Source organism: Acomys russatus, chromosome 20, assembly GCF_903995435.1.
Source record: "Acomys russatus chromosome 20, mAcoRus1.1, whole genome shotgun sequence".
In the NCBI taxonomy this organism is placed as follows: Eukaryota; Metazoa; Chordata; class Mammalia; order Rodentia; family Muridae; genus Acomys; species Acomys russatus.
This window is the reverse complement of record NC_067156.1, coordinates 491,290-517,890: the sequence shown is the minus strand read 5'-3', so window position 1 is coordinate 517,890 and position 26,601 is coordinate 491,290. Positions and strand designations below refer to the sequence as shown.

General features: G+C 37.0%; 1 protein-coding gene and 2 pseudogenes across 1 annotated transcript in view; 2 read left to right on the top strand and 1 right to left on the bottom strand.

Moving 5' to 3' along the window:
- The window catches only part of Rock1 (Rho associated coiled-coil containing protein kinase 1), a 110,588-nt gene that overhangs the window by 46,023 nt on the left and 37,964 nt on the right, over positions 1–26,601 (top strand). Inside the window, exons 10-14 of the mRNA XM_051163273.1 lie at positions 8,950–9,109; positions 12,943–13,003; positions 16,031–16,119; positions 22,037–22,085; positions 26,270–26,405. Of these exons, the coding sequence (XP_051019230.1) occupies positions 8,950–9,109; positions 12,943–13,003; positions 16,031–16,119; positions 22,037–22,085; positions 26,270–26,405 (495 nt within the window). The remainder of the gene's footprint in view (positions 1–8,949; positions 9,110–12,942; positions 13,004–16,030; positions 16,120–22,036; positions 22,086–26,269; positions 26,406–26,601) is intronic.
- LOC127204454 (phosphatidylethanolamine-binding protein 1-like) lies at positions 4,487–5,200 on the bottom strand (annotated as a pseudogene).
- Positions 17,448–18,497, top strand: LOC127204339 (snurportin-1-like; annotated as a pseudogene).

Sequence of the window (26,601 nt, the reverse complement as noted above, 5' to 3'; positions counted from 1 at the left end):
AAAGATAAATAATTAGGAACAAATGAAATCAAAATGTTTTCTATTAAAAAAAAAGACATTTTTCTCTTACTTTAATTAAAACTTAAGCTGTCAGGTGGCTATGTTACTGCTAAGTCCATAGTATAATTCAGTTTTATTTATGTGGACATTGGAACTTGTGGTATAATTGATTTCATTAGGGCTTTGCAGATTGCAGTTGTGAAATAAATACATACTGGCATTTAATTTTTAGTCATTGTAGAACATTTACTTTTTTTTTTTAAACAAAGTTAAAATTATAACTTGATCTGAAGAAAACTGTAACACAATTATATTAAAATTATATTTATATATAAAACATAATATATGTATGTAATATGTTATAATATATAAGCACCAAATTATATATCACCAAAGATGACCCAGATTTAGAAGACTAAGAATTCATCTTTTTCCATACTGAGGTTTTAGACGGTTTTTTCCTTTTTTATTTATCAAAAGAAGAATACTGCTGTTATGTCATTAGCCACGAACAGTAATAGAAATGAGCTCTCCTGGATAGTATTAGGAACGTTAGGACTGTGGAATTCATTGAGACAGTGAGTAGTAGTTCTTACTTGATGGTGAAATTTTTAATTAATTTTGAAGAAGATTTTCCAGTTTTAGTGATGTATTCTATTTATCAGAGATTACTAAAAGAAACAGTTACATTGCTTACATATATTGTCCTATACTATAAAATTATTCACTGAGAAGAAGGGAAAACAAGTTACTCCAGAGGTCAATATAGACTGTACTATAGCCAGGAGTGTCACTGACTGTGTGCTTATAGGCTTATTAGAGAAGCTACGGCAGCAGCTGCAGCCAGGGGGCAGCGTGCTCTATTAATAAGTGTGATGTCATTGTTCTTAGGCTGTAGAGTAGATTTTTGCTAGAGAGCAATAAACAGGAAATGAGGCAAATAGTTACATTGAAAAGCTTTGTTCTAAATTCATACGTGCTTTCAGTAAAGCTTAGGAAGGCTGAAAATAAAAAATTTTAAAACTATATAAGAGAAGAAAAATATTTGAACCCCTTGTGCAGGCCAAGCATGATTTTATTCCAGGTGTTGGAAGAACAAAAGTATCAAACCAAGTTTCCCCTTGAGCAGCTCATAGTTATATGGAAATTGGGGTCCACATCCCTGTCACTTTTATTATAACCCTGCATATCATTAATAAAACTGCCTTTACTTATGCAAATAGTGAGCTTATAGCTTTAAATCAAATGAAATGTATACTTAAAGATGATAATTGTCTTTTGTGATTTTATTAGTATTGTCATTTCTTTATGTTTTAAAGATCTGCATTGCTGTCTGTTTTTTAGAGGGTTTTTGTTGCTTTTGTTTGTTGGTGAGCATCAAGCCTAGGATTTTGTACATTCCAAGCAAGCACTCTGCCATTGAGGCACATGTCTACCTTTATGGTTTTGTTATAGTCTTAGATTCAGCATACTCAGGAGCATTTTTGTATTTTTTTTCCTAAACTTAATCTGTTCTGCTATGTGATTATTGAAAAACTGAAAGGTGTAGTACTTACTATCACATTTTCTTCTCCTTCCCTCTTCCTGCCCTTCTTCACAGCCCGCTCCTAAAATACCAAGAATGCTTTCTTCTGAACTGAACTTTCTGACCTAATAACTTATAATGGTTATTAGTCCTTTTAAAGATTTCCTTATTTTTACTGTCTGAATGTTTGCTTACATGTATGTATGTGCAATATGTGTGTGCCTGGTGCCTGCAGTGATAAGAGGAAGGCATTGCATTGCTAGAACAGAAACAATAGAGAGTCGTCCGCTGCCATGTGGGTACTGGGTGTCAAACAGGCTCCCAAAGAGCAGCCAGTACTCCTTTTAAAAAATTATTTATCTATTTGTTTATTATATTTACAGTGTTCTGCCTACAAAAACACCTGCAAGCCAAAGAAGGCACCAGGTCTCACTAGGGATGGTTGTGAGCCACCATGTAGTTGCTGAGACTTGAACTCAGGACCTCTGGAAGAGAACACAGTGCTCTTAACTTCTGAGCCATCTCTCCAGCCCCAGCAAGTACTGTTAATGGCTGAGCATCTCTACAGTTCCAGTTATTAGTACTTTTAATTTTTTTGAATTTCTATTTTTCTTTGGTAAAATTGCTTTCTTTTACAACTAGTTTTACCACTTAAATGTTTTAAAGTAATGATGACAGTCTCCTGTCAACCTGTTTTTTGTTTTTTTGTTTTTGTTTTTTTGGCTGTGCAGTACACCCTATCTCCTAGTCTCCTGAATCTGTTTGCCTTTTAAAGGTATAAGATGTTAAATTATAAAGAAGAAATGACAAGAGTATGAGGTTAAGACTAAAGAAGTGAAAATACCCTCTCCCCTGGAAAAGCCTTATCCCACTACAAGCACACTGTGAGCCATTAACAGTGCAGGGATGCAGATCTAAACCTGTGTGCCTCTCTAGCCCTTGATCATTGAAGAAATGTAAGGAATCAGCATGTTGCAGTTATATTTTGTAAGAAAGTCTATGGTCTGATATTTATTACATACAACGTAGTGTTAATAAAGCTATGTTAACCATAATGTGGTGGCCTGCAAAACATTTTCTCATTCATCATCTCATTGGAAATAAAAACACTGCTGTTGCTTAATCTACCTGTAGCTGGTGAGAAATAAATAAGGTACTGTGAGTGGTAGTCTGTCTGTTGGCTTATGTCCTATCACTTTGTGATAAGCAAACATGTACTTTATCCTAAGTTTTATGGATTTATTAAGACACTTTCAGAATTTTACATTCTGGTGGTAAAGATTAATAATGTATTCTTCATTAATAAGGTATTTGGGGCCTAACTTTCTAGTCAGGGCTCTTTAAAAGCTTAGACTTTTTGTTGACATTGTAATGAATTCATTTTTGTTTTAAGTAGTTTTCTTTTCGGGGAGTAAAGTGGGTATGACAAAGCCCTCTACTTGAATCATATTTAACTTTCAGTCACTAGCATCAAGTATAGTGACATTGCCATACAACTGTCTTCAGTGAGTTTCTCCAAAACGTTCACCATTCCAGATTTAAAATCTTTATTCATTAAATACTAATTTTCCTTTCTTCTTCCCAATTGGCTCTCATTAAACATTGTGTATCAGCTGGGTGGTGGTGGCACGTGCCTGTAATTCCAGCGCTCGGGAGGCAGAGGCAGGCAGATCTCTGGGAGTTTGAGGCCATCCTGGTTTACAGAGCTAATCCAGGACAGCCAAGGCTACCCAGAGAAACCCTGCCTACAAAAACAAAAATTATAAGCAAAACAAACATTGTGTATCTTTCAGTCTCTATGAATTTGTTTATTCAGGGTACCTCACCTTTTTATGACTGGCTTGTTTGACCTAGAAGACATTTGTGTCTCGTCTTTGATGGAGTATCAGTCTTACTTTCCACTGTTTATGTGTGTGCCAGGTTTCGTTAAATCCATTTATCAACCATTAAACATTTAGATTTCTCCACTTTCCAGCTGATTCAATCTATTCTTTAACCAATGTTAGTGCAGAAATATTTTTGTTATATTATGACTATTTTATACCCATGTAGAGTATATATGGATACTTGGGGAAATGTCCTGTCTGTTTGAATAAACTATCAACAAAGAATCATTTTCATTTCTGTGTTTAGATTTTTGAAGAATCAATCATTACCCACCCTGATGTTGTCTCATAGTAGTTTTGGTTTGAAATTTAACTCTTTTCCTCATTTTTAATTGGTTCAGTTTTTGTTTCTAATTATTCTACGGAGTTTTTAAAATCACACAACTAAAAGAGCAGTCATCAATAAATAATCCCTGGGTTTTACATTTATCTGTGTAGTTATCTTTTCCTACTTTTTAATCATACAGCTGAGATTAATTACACTGTTGACTATGCATTTTCATGTGGTTCTTTTGGAGGCTTTCTTTCTTTATTTTTTTTTTTTTTTTCAGCTTCCTAGATGTGTATGTTCATTTTTTTTTTTTTTTTAAATCAGATTTGTGGAGCTCTGGCCCTTTTTGTTTGTTTGTTTGTTTTTTGTCTGAATCCAGTGCCTTTATTTTTATTTGAAGATGAACAGGATTGACACACCTGGCAACCCCATGCTCACATCACCGATTAGCAGGGTCTCTCCCTGGCAGTGCGTCTGCACAGTGGCCCCGTTCTTTGAGCTACAGGGCATCGACAACTGTGCAGCCACCAGAACAAGCTGAACTGTCAAGGCTTAGCTGAGATGGGATTCTTGGGTTGTCTCAGTCAGGGGACAGGACCCTAAAACACACCTCAAAAGATGCCACTGCCTGGTTCTGGACCAAATCACCTTGTTAAACCACTAACCCTGGTCCTGGCAGAACATTGACTTTTTCAGAGTTGCTCTTCTTAAATCAACACTATAACGACTCCATCAGAATACCAAACGTCCCCCAGATAGAGTCTAACACAACACAAACAGGATGTGGCAGTGGGAAAACTCACCCTAAAACCTCAGCTCAGACTCCCTGCAAGGGAGTAGGAAGGAAGGGGAGAAACGGCATGCTTTGCACCACTTGACAATACTGCGAATGGGGGATCCCCAGGATTGCTGGCCTCGGTAGCGCCTCTGCTTCCCAGACAGCTGCTCATACGGTGTGGGCACGCAGTCATCCCATCCTGCCTGGTAGCACGTGCCTGCAACCAGGGTTCCCAGGTGATACTTCTTGTGGACAGCCGCCTCCTTGAACTTGTGGCGGTGGTCTCCAGGCCTTTTGCTGAGGATCAGCTTGTCACAGTTCAGTGGCTTGTCCTGCTCGTACACCAGCCAGATGTAGCGTGGAAGCCTGGGCCACTGCTGAGGTCATTGCCCTTCATGTTGACCACTAGAAAATGGTGCCACTCCCTGAATCTAGGGTCCTTCCTGCTAGGAGCATCGGGGTCTGTGAGGAACAGGGTATAGAGTTTTCCTGGATTGAGGCCATCCCAGGAAACGCTGCTGGGCCTATTCTTAACCTAAGTGGGCAGCAGCGCTTTGCCCAGCCACCTCCACCCCAACGAAGGCGACATTCCTCCTGCCGGCTCAGCAGCCCGGCCCACTGGTTGATGTTGGCGGGCATGGCAATGGCAGGACGGAGGACACACGCACTGAATCCCGAGTGGACATTATTTCTTTAAATATTCTTTCTGCCTCTTTTTCTCCTTTTCTTCTAGAACTCTTATGATGCGTATGTTGGTGAGTTGATGGTGTGCCACAATTCCTTTAGGCTTTGCTTACTTTCTCATTTCAGTGCCAGGATTTCTATTTGGTTCCTTTTTCTATCTCCTGACAGTTAAGGCATCATTCTCTTACATCCTTATAGTTCAGTGTTCATAGTATCCTTTAGTATTTATACATATAAAGAATATTTATTATAAAGTTGTATTTCATAATTCAAATGTCTGGGATTCACCAGGGCTGATTTTTGTTTGTTTGTTCATTTGTTTTTTGTTTTTGTTTTGGTTCTTCAGAAATTCCCTGTGAACAAACCATACATTCTTTTTAAACAAAATATATATGCTTTGTAATTTTTTTATCATGAACTTGACACTTTGAATGTTACAGTGTTAACTCTGAAAATCAGATTATTTCTCTAAAGGTTATTGTGACCTATGAGCATTGCTTGTCCAAACCAGTTTTACAAATTTCATGTCCCATCTTTTGTGATTACTGTGGTCTCTAATCTGTTAACCAATGAAAGAAATTTCCCGAAATACCAAAATCCTGATGTTTTTTAAAAATTTTCTTTGTTTTTATTTTATTAATTTATGTGTATGTGTGTATACCTGTGCATCTGAGCATCAGCAGAAGGCAAAGGAAGCCACAGATCCCTGCAAACTATAATTAGAGGTAGTTGTGAACCACCTGATGAAGGGGCTAGAAACAGAACTTGGGTCTTCTTCAAGAGTGGTAAATGCTCTTGACTGCTGCCCCATCTCTCCAGGTCCATAAGTCCCTCTCTTTATTAAACACTTCCTCTCATTTTAAGATCTGCATTAGGCTATATAGTTCTCAAGAAACTTGCTTCTCACAGTCTTTACCAACACAGTGTTTACTTCAGTAGAGAAAGGTGTTTTTTAGGGAAGCTCTTACTTTGTTGATGCCCACCAGGGTACTTGTTATTTATTAGCAAAGCCTATATTTAATTACTCTATTACTGATAAGTCAGGAAAGTAGTTACCTCTCCAACTAGTTCTCACATGATTAGGTGCTCTTAACCTCTGAGCCATCTCTCCAGCCTCTACATGATAATTTTAAAAGGAAAATTTATGTCTTAGCAATTGAATGGATAAGTCTGTTTGAGGGCATGGGAGCAAGGGCTATTGTTCTTAGCATTATAAGTTATTTAACAGTATTCATGGATTCAGATACCAATATCACGTCTCTACCCTTTCATGATGGCTACAAACATCTCAATTCAGAAGCAGGGTTGTTTTTGTTTTTGTTTTTGTTTTTTTTTTTAATAGAAAAACCTTGACACATTTTAAACTACTCTGATGGGCCATTGAGATAGCTCATTAGGTAAAGGTGCTTGCGACCAAAGGTTGACCAGAAGTTTTTTCTCAGGATCCACAGTACCCACAAGTTGTCCTCTGACTTCCATAAAATGCCATGCTGTGGACATGTATGCACACATAAGCAAACTGTAATAATGCATTTTTTAAAAATTAATATGTAAAAAAAACAGTTCATTGATAGCTGTAGGAGAAAATAGAGCACACTGGTTGGCATCTTTAAAATACTACATAATTTTTAAAAATATTAATTAATTAATTAATTAATTATTATGTATACATTTTTCTGCTGCATATATACCTACTTGCTGTAAGAGGGCACCAGATCTCATTATAGATGGTCTTGAGCCACCATGATGGGAGTTGAACTTGGTACCTTTGGAAAAGCAGCCAGTGCTCTTAACCTCTGAGCCATCTCTCCAGCCTCTACATGATAATTTTAAAAGGAAAATTTATGTCTTAGCAATTGAATGGATAAGTCTGTTTGAGGGCATGGGAGCAAGGACTATTGTCCTTAGCATTATAAGTTATTTAACAGTATTCATGGATTCAGATAGCAATATCACGTCCCTACCCTTTCATGATGGCTACAAATGTATACACATTGTCAAATGTTATTTCAGTGGATGAAAAATTCAGGTTGAGGGCTGGAGAGATGGCTCAGAGGCTAAGAACATGGCCTGTTCTTCCAAAGGTCCCGAGTTCAATTCCCAGCAACCACATGGTGGCTCACAACCATCTATAATGAGATCTGGTGCCCTCTTCTGATGCGCAGATGTACATGCAGCCAAAACACTGTATGCTTAATAAATAAATCTAAAAAAAAAAAAAAAAATCTATTAAAAAATAAAATAAAAAAATAAAGAAAAATTCAGGTTGAAAGCTACTGTTTTAAGAAGTAATTTTGCCAGGCATGGTGGTGCACTGGGACATGGAAGTCAGCACTCAGAAGGTAGATGCAGGCAGGTCTCAGTGAGTTTGAGGCCATCCCAGGTGGCCTCAAAAACAAACAAAACAGTGAGACTCTATCTTCAAAGAAAAAAGGGGAATTCCTGAAGGAGGGAGGGGGAGAAGGAAGGAAAGGAAAAAAGATTGATTTTGCCAAGGCCATAGTTTACTTGCCAGGGAGCAGCGAGCTTTATTTACTTTCCATTGTATAAACTAGGCAGCTGCTGTTCCTGGGAGGGCAGCATATCTAGACAGGCACTTTTTTTGACCATGAAAGTAGAAAGGCTGCCTTTTCCTTTTTGTTGCTACTGTTGGTTAATGCTACAGCTTTATTTATGCCTAAGATTAGACTTGATTGATATTTTTTGCCTGGATCCCAGTGATTCAAAGAAAAATAGCTCCCTTATATAAGAAAGCCCATGAAACGAGCTCGTTTGGACTTGCTTATATTCATCTTTTTCTCTAAAGGAAAGTTAGGTAATTGTATCTAAGGCAATGATCCAGTATTTTCTTGGGTACTCTGTCTTTATACTGAAGACTTTACTACTTGAGTTGTTTCATTCATTCTTTTCTTTGTTTGCTTTTTGAGAGTGTTTCTCTGTGTAACAGCCTTGGCTGTCCTGGAACTCACTCTGTAGACCAGGCTGGCCTTGAACTTACAGAGATCCCCCTGCCTCTGCCTCCCTAGTACTAGAATTAAAAAACATAAAGCTGCCACCATTGCAGCTTTATACTTAGTTTTTAGGTGTACTCTTTTGTATCATATTCAAGCTCCAGAAGACATTAGTTACATTAATTTCATGTGGTATTTTCTATTGTATTTTGAATATTTAAATATTTAAACATTGTCACTAAAGTGACACCATTGACACTAAGATTTAACTATCATGTATGATTCCCTTCCTCCTCTTTACTAAGAAATAACTTTGATTTTTGGTTTTCTGTATAACAAATTAACAACTTAAAAAGCAATCCAATACTTATAACTTTTTTAAAGTACACTTTGTTAAGCCATAGGTTCTAGAAATTAACTTATGTATTCCCAGATGCTTTTTGAGTATTCTAAACTATGTTGTGTTCTGTAGTAAGTCTTAATTTTGCTTGTAGCATTCAATTTAAGCTTGAAGCATAAGTAATTGCAAGTATATAATCATTTTTATTTAATTTTGAATTCTAGTCAATCTTAGTATTATAAAAATGCATTTTATATTGTGACTCACAGGCTATTTAGAAGCAAGAAACCATCAGTATTTAGTTTGGAATTCTGTTTGCTTGCTTTAGATAAGGTCTGTCTTGTTGTTCAGTCTACCCACCCTGAACCCATGGGTTCATGCGTTCTTGACCGACCCCTTGAGTAGCTGGGACTGTAGGTGTGCGCTGCCTGGCTGGGCTAGTGTAGTAGATCTTTGTGCCACTCTATTTGTATACTAAGTTTGAAAAGAACAACTACTTTCTTTCTGTTTTTAGCTGTAGCACCAGTTGTACCTGATTTAAGTAGCGACATTGATACTAGTAATTTTGATGATTTAGAAGAAGATAAAGGAGATGAAGAAACATTTCCTATTCCTAAAGCTTTTGTTGGCAATCAGCTACCTTTTGTAGGATTTACATATTACAGCAATCGTAGGTAAGTACACCAAGCAGTAATTTAGGGGTAAGTGATAATTCTTTTATATTCACCATGTTTTCTTAAAGATAACTAAATATAATTTTTATATGAATATTTATTTTTAGTATTTCGTAGTTTGGGTTTTTTCTCAGTCTCATGTTCAGAATATAGTTTTTCAGGAAAACCTATGTTGAATTATATAATATATCTTCTAGTGAAAATAAAAGATGAAACAATTCTGTTAGGCCTGACATTTCAGTTACTTTTCTATTTAAAGAGTTAAGGCTCAAAAAAATTGGAACAACATAATTCATTTACCTAGCATTTCATCACTCTATTAGTGTTACTGAAAGCCCATCTTTTTAGTTTTTGAACAATTGATTTCTTCCCCTCCCGCAAAAAATTATAATGAGTATCCCCATGAACTATAGCATACAGTAGTACATAGAAAGGAGTGTTTAACAAATAACTGGAGCCTTTATGTTTCCATCTCCTGAGAATAGGGGTAATGATCCAGCTGTGGTGGTGCACAGAATGCAAGATGTTAATGACAGGAACAAAAAACTCAGGCTGAAGAGATGGCTCAGAGGTTAAGAGCATTAAGAGCACCGCCCTGAGTTCAATTCCCAGCAACCACATGGTGCCTCACGACTATCTGTAATGAGATCTGATGCTTTCTTGTGGTGGGCAGGCACACATGCAGGCAGAATAGAATACTGTATAAATAATAAATAAATCTTTTTAAAAAGAAACAAAAACCTGATTTGTTAATTTATTAGCTGGGTGTGGTGGCGATCGCCTTTAATCCTAGCACTCAGGAGAGGCAGAGGCAGGCAGGTCTCTTGAGTTCAAGGCCAGCTTGGTCTACAAAGTGAGTCCAGGACAACCAAGGCTACACAGAGAAACCCTGTCCCAAAAGAAGAAGAAGAAGAAGAAGAGGAGGAGGAGGAGGAGGAGGAGGAGGAGGAGGAGGAGGAGGAGGAGGAGGAGAAAAGACAAGACAAGACAGAAAATAGGGATAATGGTAACAGCAACTCTTACCTAAGTCTGGGTTGACTTACGGGTCACGTGAATAAAAAGCATAGTAAAGCACAGCTGTGCTATGCATGAAGTAAGCACTCATGTAACTGTTATTACCACGGGTACCACCTAATGTTAGCTTCTGTCTTTGTGTTTAAAGTATAAGCTTAACCTTCAGCATTAATCTGTTCAACAGATATATTTGATAATTTGTTTTTTGTGACATACATGGTCAATACTATGGTACGGAATATGATGCAGTGCCTGTCCAGTGAGGAAATGAATGAGCTGTACAATGGAAGTCAGTTCTACTTAATAGAAACAGAGTGCTAGACCAGTGCCGTGCAGCAAAGCATATGACAGCACTTCTGTTTTAAATCTGCACACCCATTATTTTTCATTGCTTTAAACTTTTGTTCTCATTAGTTTATTCTTCACAGTGTAGTTTTACATAATTAATTTACTTGGTGTGATTATTAAATTTGCGTTATTATAAGTAATTTTACTTGGAAGAGTCATTATTTTAGTCAAAACTTTCATATGAAGGACTTGGGCCTACTGTAGAAAACAAGAAGGCAGTGTAGTCACGCCTCCAAACTCACCTCTCCAAGATTTAACTTAGAACTTCCCTGGGCGCTGGTGCAGCATCACTACCATTTAGCTCACACCTGAACTTTGACCATAGAAAGGTCTAATATTTACTTCATTCCTCCTGACACCAACATAATACTGTAGCTACTTTGTGTTGACAGATGTACACAGGAGAGTTTTTAGATAAGTTTTTCTGAAGTCTAATTTTATGTTATAATACCTAAGTTATAATGTTGGTCAAAAAGCTTTGCCTGCTTTTATGAAAGTACTAAATATGTAGATAAACAATTCCTAGTATTTTTGGATTCTCTATGTGGAGTCCAGCAATTACTGTATTTTCTGGCATATAAGACTCCCCCAACTTTAACTTTAACATTTTCAGTTAAAATATAGAGTTTGCAGCCCGAGTCTGCTATACAGGCTATGCATTGGAAGAGGAGTAGTCTTATACTTCAAGTATATTCCAAACACTATATTTTAACTGGAAAAGTTAAAGTTGAAGGTTGTCTTATACACCATAAAATATGGTAATTAATACTTATACAAAGTTAATTTTTAGTTAAACTATACTATATTGATTTGAACTTCATTGTATTATCTAATTTCTTTTTATTCATGCTTCATGTTCTAAATTAATGTTTTTCTTAAAAATAGTATGTATTAGCTGGGTGTGGTAGTGCACGCCTTTAATCCCAGCACTTGGGAGACAGAGGCAGGCAGATCGCTGTGAGTTCAAGGCCAGCCTGGTCTACAAAGTGAGTCCAGGACAGCCAAGGCTACACAGAGAAACCTTGTCTCAAAAAACCAAAAAAAAAAAAAAAAAAAAAAAGTATGTATTATATTCTTAAATATTATAGTCTTATAAATATATAGTTAATATAACTATTTATTATTTTATTTTATATGTATGTGTATAGGTGTATGTGTATGTAGACCATGCATGCTAAAATATAGTGCTTTTTAAAAGTAATTGCTTATGACATGAAAAGGTGAAAATGCAGGTGTTTTTCATAAAGAATCGTCAGTTAGGCATGGTGGTACACATCTGTAATCTGAGCACATGGAAGGTTTAGACAAAAGTATCTACAAATTGAAAGGCCAGTCTGGGCTCAATACATCTCTTCATTGAACATGAAATATATCTTATTCTCTACCATAGTGTTTACTATTCATGTGACAAAGAGCAACATCCTGTCTTTAAAAAGATAAAAACAGTGAACAAAATATTTCAGTAGCTTACTGTAATCTAAAAGAGTAGTTTGACTATACTTACATGAGATAGAAAACTTGTGAAAAGTTCATCCTGAAATCCAAGAGCTCTTTATTTCTAAAGTGTAACTATAAAATGTGATTATCAGAATACCTTGAGTATTCAGCTGCATTCCTAATAAGATGTTATAAGTTATTCAAATGTCCACATTTTATGGAAACGCAACCAATATGTGTAATACAAAGAGACCTTGAAACACAAAACGACAAGATGGAAGGAGCTACGGATAGACGACATCCTTGTATTCCCTGCTGCAGTCAGAGAACCTTTTACTACTAGTTTGGTGGAATGCGAGTTATGTAGTGTAGTAAATCTGTAAGACTCTGAGATAACTGACAGGCCTAGTTCAGATTCCCTGGCAGACTTTAGTGCACTATGGAGCTTCCTGATTTTATGCGCTTTTATTTGTGCCATTTTATAGCAAATCTAAAACGTAAGATAGAAGGCAATGGAAGAGCCGAAAGTGTGTTGCTAATGTTTAAGAACGTCTGGAATCCTTCTCTTTCTTGGGATATTAAAGATGAAAAATAAAAAAATACTAAAAGTTCAAAGCTTCGATGAAGTTAAAAGCAAAATTAGAAAAAACATACTGAAGTGGCGATTTCTTTGAATTTCAACAGCAATTATTGGAGTGTTTCATGTAATAAATACCACTTTGTTTCTTGGTTTTGATGCATCATTAATATGTTTTAATTTAAGAATGTTTAAAATTTGGCTAGTTTTTGTTTTTAATTTATCCTGTACAGTAAAAATATTGATATATTTTCCTATAGGAATGTTGAATTATAATCACAGTATTACTTAAGAACTGTTTAATTTATATATCATGTGTTTCTAAAAAAGTTAAACTTGTACCTAATTTTTTAAAAATTAGCTAGTGTAACATAAAACAGGCACACAATACTTAACTATTAGTTGCTGTATATTAAAGAGCTGTTTAATTTTTAAATTCCTTACCTTTGCCCTGTAGATACTTACCTTCAGCAAATCCCAGTGAGAACAGAACCACCTCCAATGTGGATAAAAGCTTGGTAGGTAATTCCTACTGTCAGTATGGTGCTTATTGTTAAATTCACAGATAATGTATTTGTGTATTCGCAGATAATGCTGTTGAGTAAGCATATGTATTGCTTGTGAATGTGCAGTTAGTGAGTGTAGATATTTATGACATTTATTATCTATGCAATATTTATTAAATCTGTTATGTATACATTATACATATATAGGCATAGTTAATAAATTATGAATTGCTCCTGATTGACAATTACTATCCTTTTAATCATAATTCCATGCTGAAAATTGTCTTAAACAATAACTCCTCATTTTATCACCCTTTCCTCAGGGCTTCGTAACCATTACTCTATTTTCTCTCCCAATGAGTTTATTCTATCATCCTCCTTTTATGGGAATTAGATACATCTGTCTTTATGTGATAAGCTTAAGGCTTCTTTCACTTACCTTAATTCATCTACACTGTGGTGTGTATTAGACTTTCCTTCCTTTTTGAGGCCGAATAGTATCTCAGCGTACATGTCTACTATATTTGTATATACGTGCATTAAATGAAAGGAGTTAAATGAAGGGGCTTTTATGCTACAAACATCAATCAAACAGAACAGTAAAGGATGAGAAAGCACCTTTGGACTAACAGCAGTGGAAAGCCATTGCTCCTGTACGGCTGGGAGCAAGGAGACTTATGTTGCTGTAGCCTTTAGAAAGCCTGGCATCATAGAAGGGAACACAGAATGTAGAACAAGGGGTGTTCAGAGCAACTTCATATCTCCACCTTTCTTGTTTTTCTTTGTTGTTTTATTTTTCCTTACGGTCTCTGAGACTAATCATATATAGCACAACAGATCTAGTAATGTAATCTGTAGATTTTATGACAAAAATAGAAGGTAGCTCTTTAAGACCAAAAGAGACTTAGGGAAATAGAGAATAGCCAGTATTGCCTGCATAATTTAATTTGTTCATTCTTGGAATTTGTAATATATGATAAATAAGCATATTATTAAGGAACTTGGTATGTTCTAGTAACAAATTCTTTCTGTTGTTCATGTGGCTGAAAAATAAGCCTACCTTCCTTCCTTTTAGGAATAATTATTTTGTTATCCTTTAAAGTGTCCTTAAAATACCTTGTGTACACAGGACTTTTTCCATCCCCTCTCCCCCTTTGATGTTTAAGATAGGGCATTCTTGGTGTAGTCCTGGCTGTCCTGGCTTTGAATTTAGAGATCCACCCATCTCACGGGATGCTTTCCTTTGAGGATTTGGGGGCTTTGTAACACTGGGGATCAAAGGCAGTGTCTTATATAAGCTTGACTACTGAGCTATATCCTCATCCTCTTGACTATATGCTTTTAATCAAGAAGCAAAAGTAGCCAGGCATGGTGGTGCACATCTATAATCCCAGCACTCTGGGAGGCAGAGGCAGGTGGATCTTTGTGAGTTTGAGGCCAGCCGGGTCTACAAAGAAAGAGTTCAGGACAGCTAAGGCCACACAGAGAAGCCCTGTCTTGAAAAACCAAGGGGGAAGGGAAGCAAAAGAGTAGCAATTTTTTTTAATTGTTGTTTCTTTACATTTTTTCAGGACTTGAGATTTTTATGCATGTGTGTGTGTATACACCTGAGTGAATGTTGGTATACCATGTGAGTGACAGTTACCTGAGGAAAATAGGAGAGCTACAGGTTCTTGTGAACTATCCCATGTGGGTGCTAAGAGCTGAACTCTGGTCCTCTTTTAGAGTAGTAAGTGCTTATAACTACTGAGCCCTTACTGGCCTCAAATTCGGTGTCTAATCAAAGATGAGCATGAACTTGATCTTTGTACCCCTCAATCCCCTGTGTTGATATTACAGGTATCGGTCACGTATCTAGTTTATGTGGTATTGAAGAGTAGATGCCAGGGTTTCATGCATTCTAGGTCAGTAGTCTTATCAACTGAGCCATTTTCCCCAGTACCAATTTTGGTTTGGTTTCTTGAGGTAGTATCAAATAGCTTAGGATGGTTCCTTGAACCTCTGATATTTCCCATTCCACTTCTGAACTGCCAGCAGTCATTTTAAAAAGCAAATAAAATCTTTTTCTTTTTATATATTTCCTTTTAAATATAAGAGAAGTTGTGATAGAAGAGAAAGTAGGAAAGGGGGAAAGGAACTATACAAGTACTTTTTTGCTCTGGTCATTTAAAAAATGTGTGTGTGTGTGTGTGTGTGTGTGTGTGTGTGTGTGTGTGTGTGTGTGTATTTGCAGAGTCCAGATTCAATATTGTCTCTATTGCTCTCCACCTTGTTCTTTGATTCAAGGTCCCTCCCTAATCCTGTAGCTCAGTGATTGGCCAAGCTGGCTGACCAGCAAACCCTAGACATCATCCTGTCCCCTCCCTATCTAACACTGGGATTACAGTCATGGGCCACCATGCCCAGTTTTTCATGTGGATGCTGTGTGGCAAGTGCTATCTGTTGAACTAACTTTTATCCCTAAAATATTAAGATATCAATATTATGTCACAAATTATTATTGTTCATTCTAGGATCATGGTCCTTATTTCTTAAAGTTTGACATGAGTTAATTCTGCTGTGCAATACTTGATTTCTTCCCATTACCAAATACCATACTTTATTCTCTCCTTTTGGATTCCTTGTTCTTGCTATGCCTTCTTTCTACCCCCTTCTCCCTAAGACTAATTTTGTTATCTGTTAGATCCATCTTAAAGCATTTATTTTCTTGGTAAGTTTAGAAGTGACTCCTTCTTTTCTTTAGAACATTCTGTATGTAATTTTATTATCACCACATTGTAATTGTGCCTTTGTCTTTGGATTATTGTGTATTAACTAGTATGTAAAACACAAAAAACTGTACATATTGGGCTAATATATAATGTTTTGATAAACACGAGCTATGCACAACTGTATTGAGAAAATACCAATTAATATTATTCAGAAAGATAAGCTAAATAATCATATTCTAAACAGCCATAAAATGTTAACAAAATGTGTTACTTTTAATCTGTCTGAACATTAACAGAATGAAGTGTTTTTTTCATTTTCCAATTAAAGCAAGAAAGTTTACAGAAAACAATCTACAAGCTTGAAGAACAACTGCATAATGAAATGCAACTAAAAGATGAAATGGAGCAGAAGTGCAGGTGAGACTGTCCTTCAGTGATACTCTCATGTGAGAAGTTTTGTACATGTTATAGAATGTATATTCTGTGAACACCTGGAGCTGTATGGAAGATGGGATATGAAAGTTGCTACTTACACACGCTCATGAAGAGTGTCTAGGCTAGAATTGAAAATAATCTTAATGGCTTGGAATGTAGATTTCTAGTAGAGTGAGTATCTAACCTGTACATGGCGCTGGTCCTGCATTTGATTCCCAGCATTTCAAAAAGAAGAGGAAGGAAACATGTGTGTTGGTATTAGTTACAGATGTGTTCTCTTTCAACTGTTTAAGCTTTATTTGCTATAGTAGCTTGTTTTGTTTTGTTTTGTTTTTCAAGATAGGGTTTCTCTGTGTAACCTTGACTGTCCTGGACTCGCTTTGTAGACCAGGCTGGCCTCGAACTCGGAGATCCCCTTGCCTCTGCCTCCCGAGTGCTGGGATTAAAGGCATGTGCCACCACCGCCTGGCTGCTATAGTTGCTTTTTAAAAGTGTGTTTAGTTTTAATTCATTTAGTTGTCTTATTCATTTTGTTTCCTTCCATTTATATTTTAATTAACTAATTGAAAATTTCTGAAATGCAAAATAATCTTCTGAGCTAAAATGACTAATTTTTATACTTCCACTGAGATTTTATACAGCATAATTTCTGTTTTTTCTGGTTGACTCAAATTCTATTAATAACATGTATTTATGGAATAGAGCAGTAGTTCTCAACCTGTGGATCAGGTTAACTCTAAGGGTCAAACAATCCTTTCACAGAGGTTGCCTAAGACCTTCCTGAATATTGGGTGTTTACATTCCAATTCATAACAGTAGCAAAATTACAATTATGAGATAGTGATGGAAATAACTTTATCTTTGCAGCGGGGGAGGGGTTGATGGTCATCACAACATGAGGAATTGTATTAAAGGGTCACAGCATTAGGAAGGTTGAAAATGACTGAAATAGAAGATGTTCAAGATATTTTAAAATAACTTAGCATAATGTTGGTACTGGTTAACTACAAATAATAACTTTATAGTTACATTTTATGACTGTTATTGAATAATAAGTCAAATATTATAACAGATTTAGTATTCAATAAATGGAATTGGGAAAACTTGAAAGTACTAGAAGCATAGGAAATAGTTTAAAATTTTGCCTGTCTACCTTCCCTGGTACATTATATAGCTAAGTGTATAATTAAAACAAACAAACAAACAAAAAACAGGCAATGACCAAACAATTAAAGCCAGTATTTGGAAGGAATCTCTGAGGGTAAAGTATTGAAATAAGGGAGTATTGAAATAAGAATAGATTAAAAAAACATACAAATAGGCATAAGCAAGTGGCACCTTGGTACGGAAAGATGCAAGAACTAAGTCAAGCCCTAGCTAGTAGCTTTTCTGTGTCTTCAAGAGCTGAATAGCACAACTGCCCCACGCCTCGACTGTCCCAATACAAGGCTAAGTACAGTTCCTTGGAGCAGATTGAGTGGTGCCACCAATTGCTAGAACTACTAAATCCAATTGCTTGGATTATGTGAACCATGCCAGAAGACTGGCTGGGGATGACTAGACAGGGATGGAGAGTGGAGAAGAAGACGATAAGAATGATGAAGAGGAAGTGGACATTGACCCTGCCAAGAAGTTACCAAAGCGTTTTGCTAATCAATTAATGCTTTCTGAGTGGTTAATTGATGTCCCTTTAGATTTGGACAAGAATGGATTACAATAGCCCTTACCATGAGCAATGCCTACACCAAGAATGGCTACTATGTCCATAGGCTTTCTTCCCTTCTGCCAGGAAGCAACAAGAGAAACTTAACAACAGCCGAAGACTACACCATCTGGACTGCCTTTACAGTGAGACCTACTTTGTTCTGGATGTACTATGCTGTGGGGACACCCTTTTTATGACTATCAGACTGGTTTCCCATTCTACTGGTTGCATTCAAAGTTATCAGAAGAAGGAGGACTCAGAGAAAAAACCAAGATTAATCCTTCTTAAGTTTGTGAGGCTAAAGAATTTCTGGTGTACCCCGAGGAGCCTGTATAAGGTGCTGTCTATGGATTTTCCTTTTGAGGTAGATGGACTTTTTTTCTACCATAAACAGACCCACGATAGCCTGGGAGTACTCCCTTGGTGCGCCCCTAGGTGGTGTCAGATATTTTAGGCATAGTCACGCCAGCTGGTCGGCTGACAGTATGCTGGGCACCAGCTCCCACAGATTATTGAGCACAGAGGAGCCAGGAGGGCGTGAGGGAGAGACTCACACACAAGGCTTCTGAGAATGGGCACTATGAGCTGGAGTACCTGCCCACTCCCAAGTTGAGGACTCCTCCCCACAGCCCTGAGAGCATCATGGACAACTAAAGTGGACAACCCATGAAAGATTGGGGAACAGGACAGTGATGATAGGTGACTTTACTTCAGAGTACGCTTTCCAAACTCACACTGCCAGAAACAGCTTGACCCCTGTCTGGCATGTTGGCTCAGGGGGAGGTGGGTCCCTTTTGGATGGAGTTGAAATGCAGGTAGATTTGAATATCTCTTGCTGTGGTGAGTATGTCCCAGGTCCACAAGGTAAATGGATGTGACTCTTAAGGGGAAAAATTTTTTTACACACATACACACACACAATGAGAAGTTTCTACATTAAAAAAAATGGGGTTGGAAAGATGGCTCAGCAATTTAAAAAGTGCTTACTGCTCTTGAAGCAGCTATGTGGAGTGGCTCACAACTACCTGTACCTCCATCTCCAGGGCATCCAACATCTTCTCCTGGACTCTGTGGACATCTGTGCTAAAGTGTTTGCATAACTTGCACACAGGCATACATGGACACATATTCTAAAATAAAATAAATCTTAAAAATTTTTAAAACAAAATTAAAAGTGACTAGTGGTGTTGGTGATAATGAGGGTTTGAGGAAGAAATCAGAATGGCCAAAACAGGTAATCATATGAAAATTACAAGAAATGGAAATGACTGATTGAGTCCCAGCCCTTAGGAGGCTGAGGCAAGAGGATTAAAAGTTTTTAGCTCTCCTCTTGGGCATGGTGGAGCATGTCTTTAATCTCAGCATTCAGGAGGCAGAGGCAGGTGGATCACTGTAAATTCAAGGCCAGCCTGGTCTACAAAGTAAGTCGAGGACAGTCAAGGCTACACAGAGAAACCCTGTCTCGGAAAGAAAGATTTTTTTTAGCTCAGACGCTCAGTTTTAATTACATTCAATAAAGATTTTAGTTTATGCCAAATAATGTGCATACCAACAATATAATACTAAATAAAAGATGACATAGCCCCTATTTATGTGGAGCTTTAAACATCAGACAAGATAATGTAATTATAGATTAGTATGACATATGGTAAGTTAGGGAGAATAAAGTGATACAGGAATGTATTAGAAGTATGACATGCTTGCATGGTGGCCCACCCCTAATTCCAGCACTGAGGGGGTAGAACATGAAGATTACAAGTTCAAGGCCAGCCTCAGCCCTCAAAAAATAGATGAGGATTATTTCAACAGATACTTACATCACTTTATTGGAGGCCTGATGGCACTCAAAGAAAGAATAAGGAGGCTACCAAGATGAGACCTGATAGCTTATGACCGTATAATGGGGGAGGAGGTACCCCTCCGTCTTAGACCTAGGGGAAGGGAATAGGGTAAAAGCGGGAGGGAAGGAGGAACAGGCGGATACAAGTGATGGGATAAGAATTGAGTTGTAATCTGAATAAATTAATTAATTAAAAAAAGAGGATATATTAAAAAAAAAAAAAAAAAAAAAAAAAAGACCAGAACCAGAAAGTTGGGTGAGAAGACTGAAGTGGAAAGAGTCGAAGAAAATGTTAACGTCCAGGTATTATACGTATGTGGAGGCCTTGTTGTAAGGGAACTTGTTAGCTTGTTAGATAAGAAGAAAAGAGAGATGACCCTAGGAAGGCAGAGGGACTTTGTTTTTTACGAGCTAAGTGATTGGCAGTTTACCTTAAGTATGATGTGAATACAGTGAAAGTTATTTAAAAAGTGAAAATTGGTTCTCCATCCACTAGCTGATAGGCCAGGTAGGCATGGCAGCTGCCTGTAATACCAGTACTCTATAGGCAGTGCAGAGATGGATCTTCTGAGCAGCTGGCTAGCCAGACAAGGTAAAATTGACAAGCTCTGGGTTCCCAGACTGCCGTAATTTTAAAAATTGGAGTATAATCAAAGAAGGCAGGCACCTGAGGTGAGTTTCTGGGCTCCACACTGTACCCACACCTGCATACCTGTGCACATGCACCTACAAACATGCACACCTACAGATCAGAAATAACTCCCAGATTAATTGGCAACACTTGGGCTTTTTATTTTTCACCTAAGTCATTAAAAAGGGGGATGTGGGAGATAAGTCAAGGATAATTCCCTGTTGATATAAAGTACTCGAACATTCTAGAAAAAAATAGTATTGTAGGGAGCTGTATAGAACAGATTAGTTTGGGGTGTATAGAATGAGGTATTTGAGGCATTTGAATGGGCATATTAGACACAGTGTGTGTAAAACAGGAGTTTCCAGCCTTCCTGATGCTGTAATACTTCTCATTGTGTGACCCTCTCCACCACAAAATTACTTTGTTGCTACTTCATTGATTTTGCTACTGTTATAAACCATAATCTGATGCAGGATATCTGATATGTGACTCCCCCAAGTGGTCATGACCTACAGTTTGAAAATCACTATGTTAGAATCACAATGCTTAGAGACAAAGAAAACAAATTGTGGTGGAGATAATAAACTTTGAGTAGATCTCAGAATTTTGCCTACATTGACCAATGTATTTCCTTATTTGCTGTAGGCTACTTTTCCCATCATTCACTTAGTCTTTTATAACAGGCGAGTAGCAGTTATTGTATTAGGAAGTTGACAAATGCTTTGGCAGGACAGGCTCTGAGACAGGGTTGTGTGTGTGTGTGTGTGTGCGTGCGTGCGTGCGTGCGTGCGTGCGTGCGTGCGTGCGTGTATGTATGTATGTATGTATGTATCTTGGCTGTCCTGGAACTCAATCCATAGGCCAGGCTGGCCTCAAACTCAGATCTGCCAGAGTCTGCCTCTCTGGTGCTGGGATTAAAGGCCTGTGCCACCACTGCCTGGCAGTTGAGGAATTCTTATTCTTAGATCCATAGACCCCTTCCTAAGAATCTAAGTGTACAATTTGAGGTCTTTAAACTTGGAGGAGAAAAGTTACTTTTTAAAAATGTTTATTAGTATTTTGTGTATGAGTGCAAAGGTATGTGTTTGTGACGTATACGTGTGTGGAGGGTGTTAATTGGAACCCAGCTAAGATCATGAGGCACACAGCAGGCACTGTTACTGCTGGGCTATCTTGCTGGCCCCAGAGTTTTTCTTTTTCTTCACCCCCACCCCCCCAGAGTTTTTCTTTTTCTTCACCCCCACCCCCGAGCAATAATCTACAGATGATAGACTGTGGCTATGAGTTTTTGCCAGTAGAAGTCAAGATGTTGTCCAGTATTGCTATTGCTGCATTATCTCTCAGCTTACTCTTTGTTTTGTTTTCCAAGATAAGAGTTTCTCTGTCTTTCTTCTTACTCTTATTCAACACTACTTTGAGATTATTGCTATTGCACCATGCCAATTAGTATATTAATAAGAAAACACCTAACTATACATGCTTTTAAGTTTTTGTATCTGTATTCAGTATAATTTGCATCTTTTAATTTTACATAACTTGTATGCCTTTAAAAAATATATTTATTGCTCCACAGAAGCACATGTCTTTGTCAGACAGCCATGATATCATATACACACATACAAATTTTAAGAAAATCAAGTGAAAAAGTAAAGATGTAGGTGTTAACACTGGGTAATGAAAGTAAATTGATTTGTAATCTGTATTGCTTTTGTTTTTACAGAACTTCAAACATAAAACTAGACAAGATAATGAAAGAACTGGACGAAGAGGTACTTTTTAATTTACTAATTATAAGTAGTTTTTCTTCATGCCATTTTCTCCTTTTCACATTGATATATTTCTAGAGGAAATTTCATTTGACATTACAAAATGTAACCAGAAAATTAAGATGAAAAATTTACCTTACACTCCAGGTTCAACTGCATAGATTATACTTTGGTTTCATTCATACAACTTGACTATAAAACAGTTGAAATTTTAGTACATAAATTTTATTTTGATGGTTTTTGATAGTTGAAAGACAAAAATGAAGCAAGGATCAAAAATAGAAGCAGCAACTATGTCAGAAAGGCAGACTGAGAAGAAAAATAAATATTTCAAAATGATTGATATAGACATGATACCTTATGACTAGTAAGGCTTAGATTTGGGTTTAGAAGTATTCATGTTTCTCTGATTTCCTACCCGCCTGGGTTGATTAGCAGAGAAACAGTATATCCTGATGGATGTCTGTGTGCAAATATATAGTACATTTATATTCATAGTTACCTTTCTACTGTGTGTGATAACTCCCTTAGACAGAAATAGACAGTCTCTGTAGGCTTTTTTTAATGTATAATTTCCTTTGTCTTTTAGATTTAACCTTTGATAAACTTTATGTTGTCTTGTTTTTTCCCCTGAGGTAATCATATCTGTTACTGGTGTTTTTTCCCTTTAATTTGTGGCTTAAAATATAATTGTAGTCATCTAAAGATTTTTGACAGCATTTTACCGTTAACCACAGGTCAGTGTGGACATCCACAGGTCACTGTGGACATCGTCACTCGGTTTCATTCTGAGTCTTCAAGGAATCAATCCTAAATTCAGATAAACTATGAGTTTAAGTTACTCTCTCTTCTGAATTCAAGATTGAGAGGAAGTTCTTGATTATTAAGCCAGCACAGTCCTACTTAGAGGCAAAGGCAAAGTACTATTCCTTCTTCCTACCACTAAGTACAGTACAGCTCCTATACATTAAAGGGGAAACAAATGTGAAGAGATCCTAAAAAGTGTGAAGAAAGCAGACCAGTTGTGGGGCACTTGATTTATAAAACACCACAGAGATGGGGCTGAGGCTGTAGCTCAGTGGTAGAGTGCTTGTGTAGCATGAGTTCCGTCCTTAGGACCTCATAAAGTAGGAATGCTGGCACATACCTATATGCCTGGGAAATGGAGGCTGCAAGAACAGAAGTTCAAGGTCATCTTGAGAAGTATAGCAAGTTCTGGGCCAGCTTGATACACATCAGACTCTGTCTCAGAAAATAGAATAAATAGCAAGAATACTATGGGTTCCTCCTCCCCTGGCCTTGAGATAACAAGAGCAGAATTTACAGAACACAACTACATTATTAACAGCATCTCTTCAACTGTGGCAGAATATACATTCTTTTTCAAGTGCTTAAGGACCACATATCAAGATAGAGCATTTCCTGAGCCATAAAGTAAACTTAAAAGAATCAGAGTGATAGTGTGGCCTGACCAAAATGTAATCAAGCCAGAATGAGTAAGAGGTACATAGCAGAAAAACTGAACAAATGAAAGTCAGATGACAAAAAGAAGTACTCTCAAGGGGATTAAAAAAAAAAAAAAAACCCAAAACATTGTAATATTGATTTTATCTTCAAGCTTTTATGTTTAAAAAAAAAAAAAAAGTTAAAGCTTTTCATCATTGAAAATACTTACATGGGCTGGAGAGATGGCTCAGTAGTTTAGAGCACTGGCTCTTCCAGAGGGCCTGAATTCAATTCCCAGCAACCGCATGGTGGCTCACAACCATCTGTACTCTCTAATGCCCTCTTTGGCATGCAAGTATACATGCAGATAGAAATTCACATACATAAAATAAGTTTAAAAAATTTTTTTAAAGAAAAGAAAATACATAATGAAGTAAAAATACAAAATCAAAATTTGTGAGATGCAGGCTGGAGAGATGGCTCAGAGGTTAAGAGCACTGACTGTTCTTCCCAGAGGTCCTGAGTTAAATTCCCAGCAATCACATGGTGGCTCACAACCATCTGCAATGTGATCTGATGTCCTCTCTGGCAGGCAGAGCATTGTATACATAATAAATAAATCTTAAAAAAGAAATTTTTGTGAGATGTAGTTAACACAGGCACTTAAAAAGGGAAGATTATAGCATGCATGTTCATATTAGGAGAAGAAAAGTTGCTAATGACTAATCTTAACAAAAGCCCTGAGAATGGTCAAAGCAGAGGTCACTGCAACTGGAAATGACAATGAAGAAAATGGATGGAACAAAACAACTTGTGTGAAAAGATCCACAAATTTGGCAAATGTCTGGCAAAGCTGACAAAGGGAAAAAAGATAGAACCAGCATCAGGAATGAAAGGCAGCGTGAGGGAGTAATGTGAACAACTGTCACCATGTCATTTAAGTGAATTAAGTCAATTGCTTGAAAGACCCAACATGCTGCAACTCACACAGTGTGGAAATAGATAATTTCAGTAGCTGTGTAGAACTATAAAGAAAGTTAATCCATGGTTTTAAAACTCTCTCTATCCCCCACAAAAATATGAATGTCTTTGACAAGAGAACCTCACTAGAGAGTTCTGCCAAGTTCAATTAGAACACCAAATATAATTTATAACACCTCCAAAATAACAGTTCCTAATTCATTTTGTTACACCAAGTCATAGACTATAGAGAAAATTAAAGATCACCGTCACCCACAGCTACAGTCTTTAGCAAAATATTAACATAGATCTCAGGAGCACATAAAGAGATACCATATCTGACTGTGGTTTATTTCAGAAATGCAATATTCATTTAATATTTTAAAAATCAATAAGTTTAATTCTCCATATTAATAGTCTAAAAGAAAAAAAAGCCAAATGGTCTTATCATTTGATACAGAAAGAACATTAAATAAATGCAGTATCCATTTACAGTTTTTAAAAAAGGTTTAGGAAACTCAAGTTGATAAACAACATATTCATAACCTGTAGTTCATTTCATACCTAATTGTAAAAGTAGTGCCCCAAGGCCTGTTACAGCAGAACCACATCAGCTTCGATCATTATTCAGCGAGTGCTAGACGTTTTAGTCAGAACAGTAACTCACATAATCAAAAAAAGACCAGAAAGGAAGCACTAAGCTTGTCCAGATGTTTTTATGAAAGAAACACGATGCTGCGTTTAGAAAAATCTTAACTATAGTGATCAAAACTGCATGATATTCACTGAAGACCATAGACTTGGAAAACAGAATGAAGAGCAGAAATAAACTCACACAATTATGGCCATCTGACCCTTGACAAAGTTGCAAAGGCATTTCCATGAAGGAAAGGTAATCCCTTCAACAAACAGTACCAAAGCAATTGTGAGCCAAGATCTGAACCTTAATGTGTCATACCTTGTGGCCATTAACCTAAATAGTTAAGTGTAAAGCTTTAAAAGGAGCTTGGCTTGGTGACTCAAGTCTTATAATCTTACCACAACCTCCTGAGTGCTGAGATTACACATGTGTGCCACCATGCCCAGCTTCAAGTTGTGTTTAAAGTTAAAAGAGGGGACTCAGTAGGCAGAGGCTTTTGTGTGTAGGCCTAATAACTAAGTACCTCCCCTACATCCTATAAAGTGGCAGGAGGAAATGGATTCCCAAGAAGTGTGCTCTAATCTTCCACACTCAGTAAGTTTTAAAGCTAAAATGACAAAATCTTAGAACTGTAAGTACTATGGAGTTATCACCTCTACAAATATCTTTGATAATATCTATATAAAAGATAGTACTTATTTACAGGTAGGAAATGTACAAAATCACAATAGTGAAGCAGAGTTTCCTGATGTCCAGTATGAAATATAAAAAGAAAGCCACAAAAACCTGGTAATACTATAATACTGGTGATGGTGGTTCAGACACAGAAGCTGTATCTATGTCTAGTTCAAGTAGGAGTGTCTTATTTTGTAAGACATGTTTTACCTGTCACTGCAAAGCTGTCATTAGAATGTACTACCTGGGTCTTAGGACATAGCTGAGCATGACTGTAACCTTAGCACAGGAAAGCAGAGACAGGTGGGCCTCAACGCTCACTGTCAGCCAGTCTTGCTAGTTGTGAGGAAGGCGCCTGACAGGACACTGGATCTTAAATGTTTCGTCTGAGATGTTTCTAAAGAGCAGAGTAAGCTGTGTTGATTAGTATTGCTTGCAGTTGTAACTGTCGTCATTATAATTTTAGGGGAATCAAAGAAGAAATCTAGAATCTGCAGTGTCTCAAATTGAGAAAGAAAAGATGTTGCTACAACATAGAATTAATGAGTACCAAAGAAAAGTGGAACAGGAAAATGAGAAGAGAAGAAATGTAGAAAATGAAGGTAAATTGTTTTTGAAAAATACTGGATTATGTAGGTAGACACTATCACTGAGCTAAAACTGCAACCCCCAGAGTTTTTGTCTAATACTGAATGAACTATCTTTATCATGAAGTTGTAGTTCACTTAATAGATTGATGAACCTATAATAATATACAGTCAGTACATTACTTCATGAGTTAAATAACCCAAATTTTCA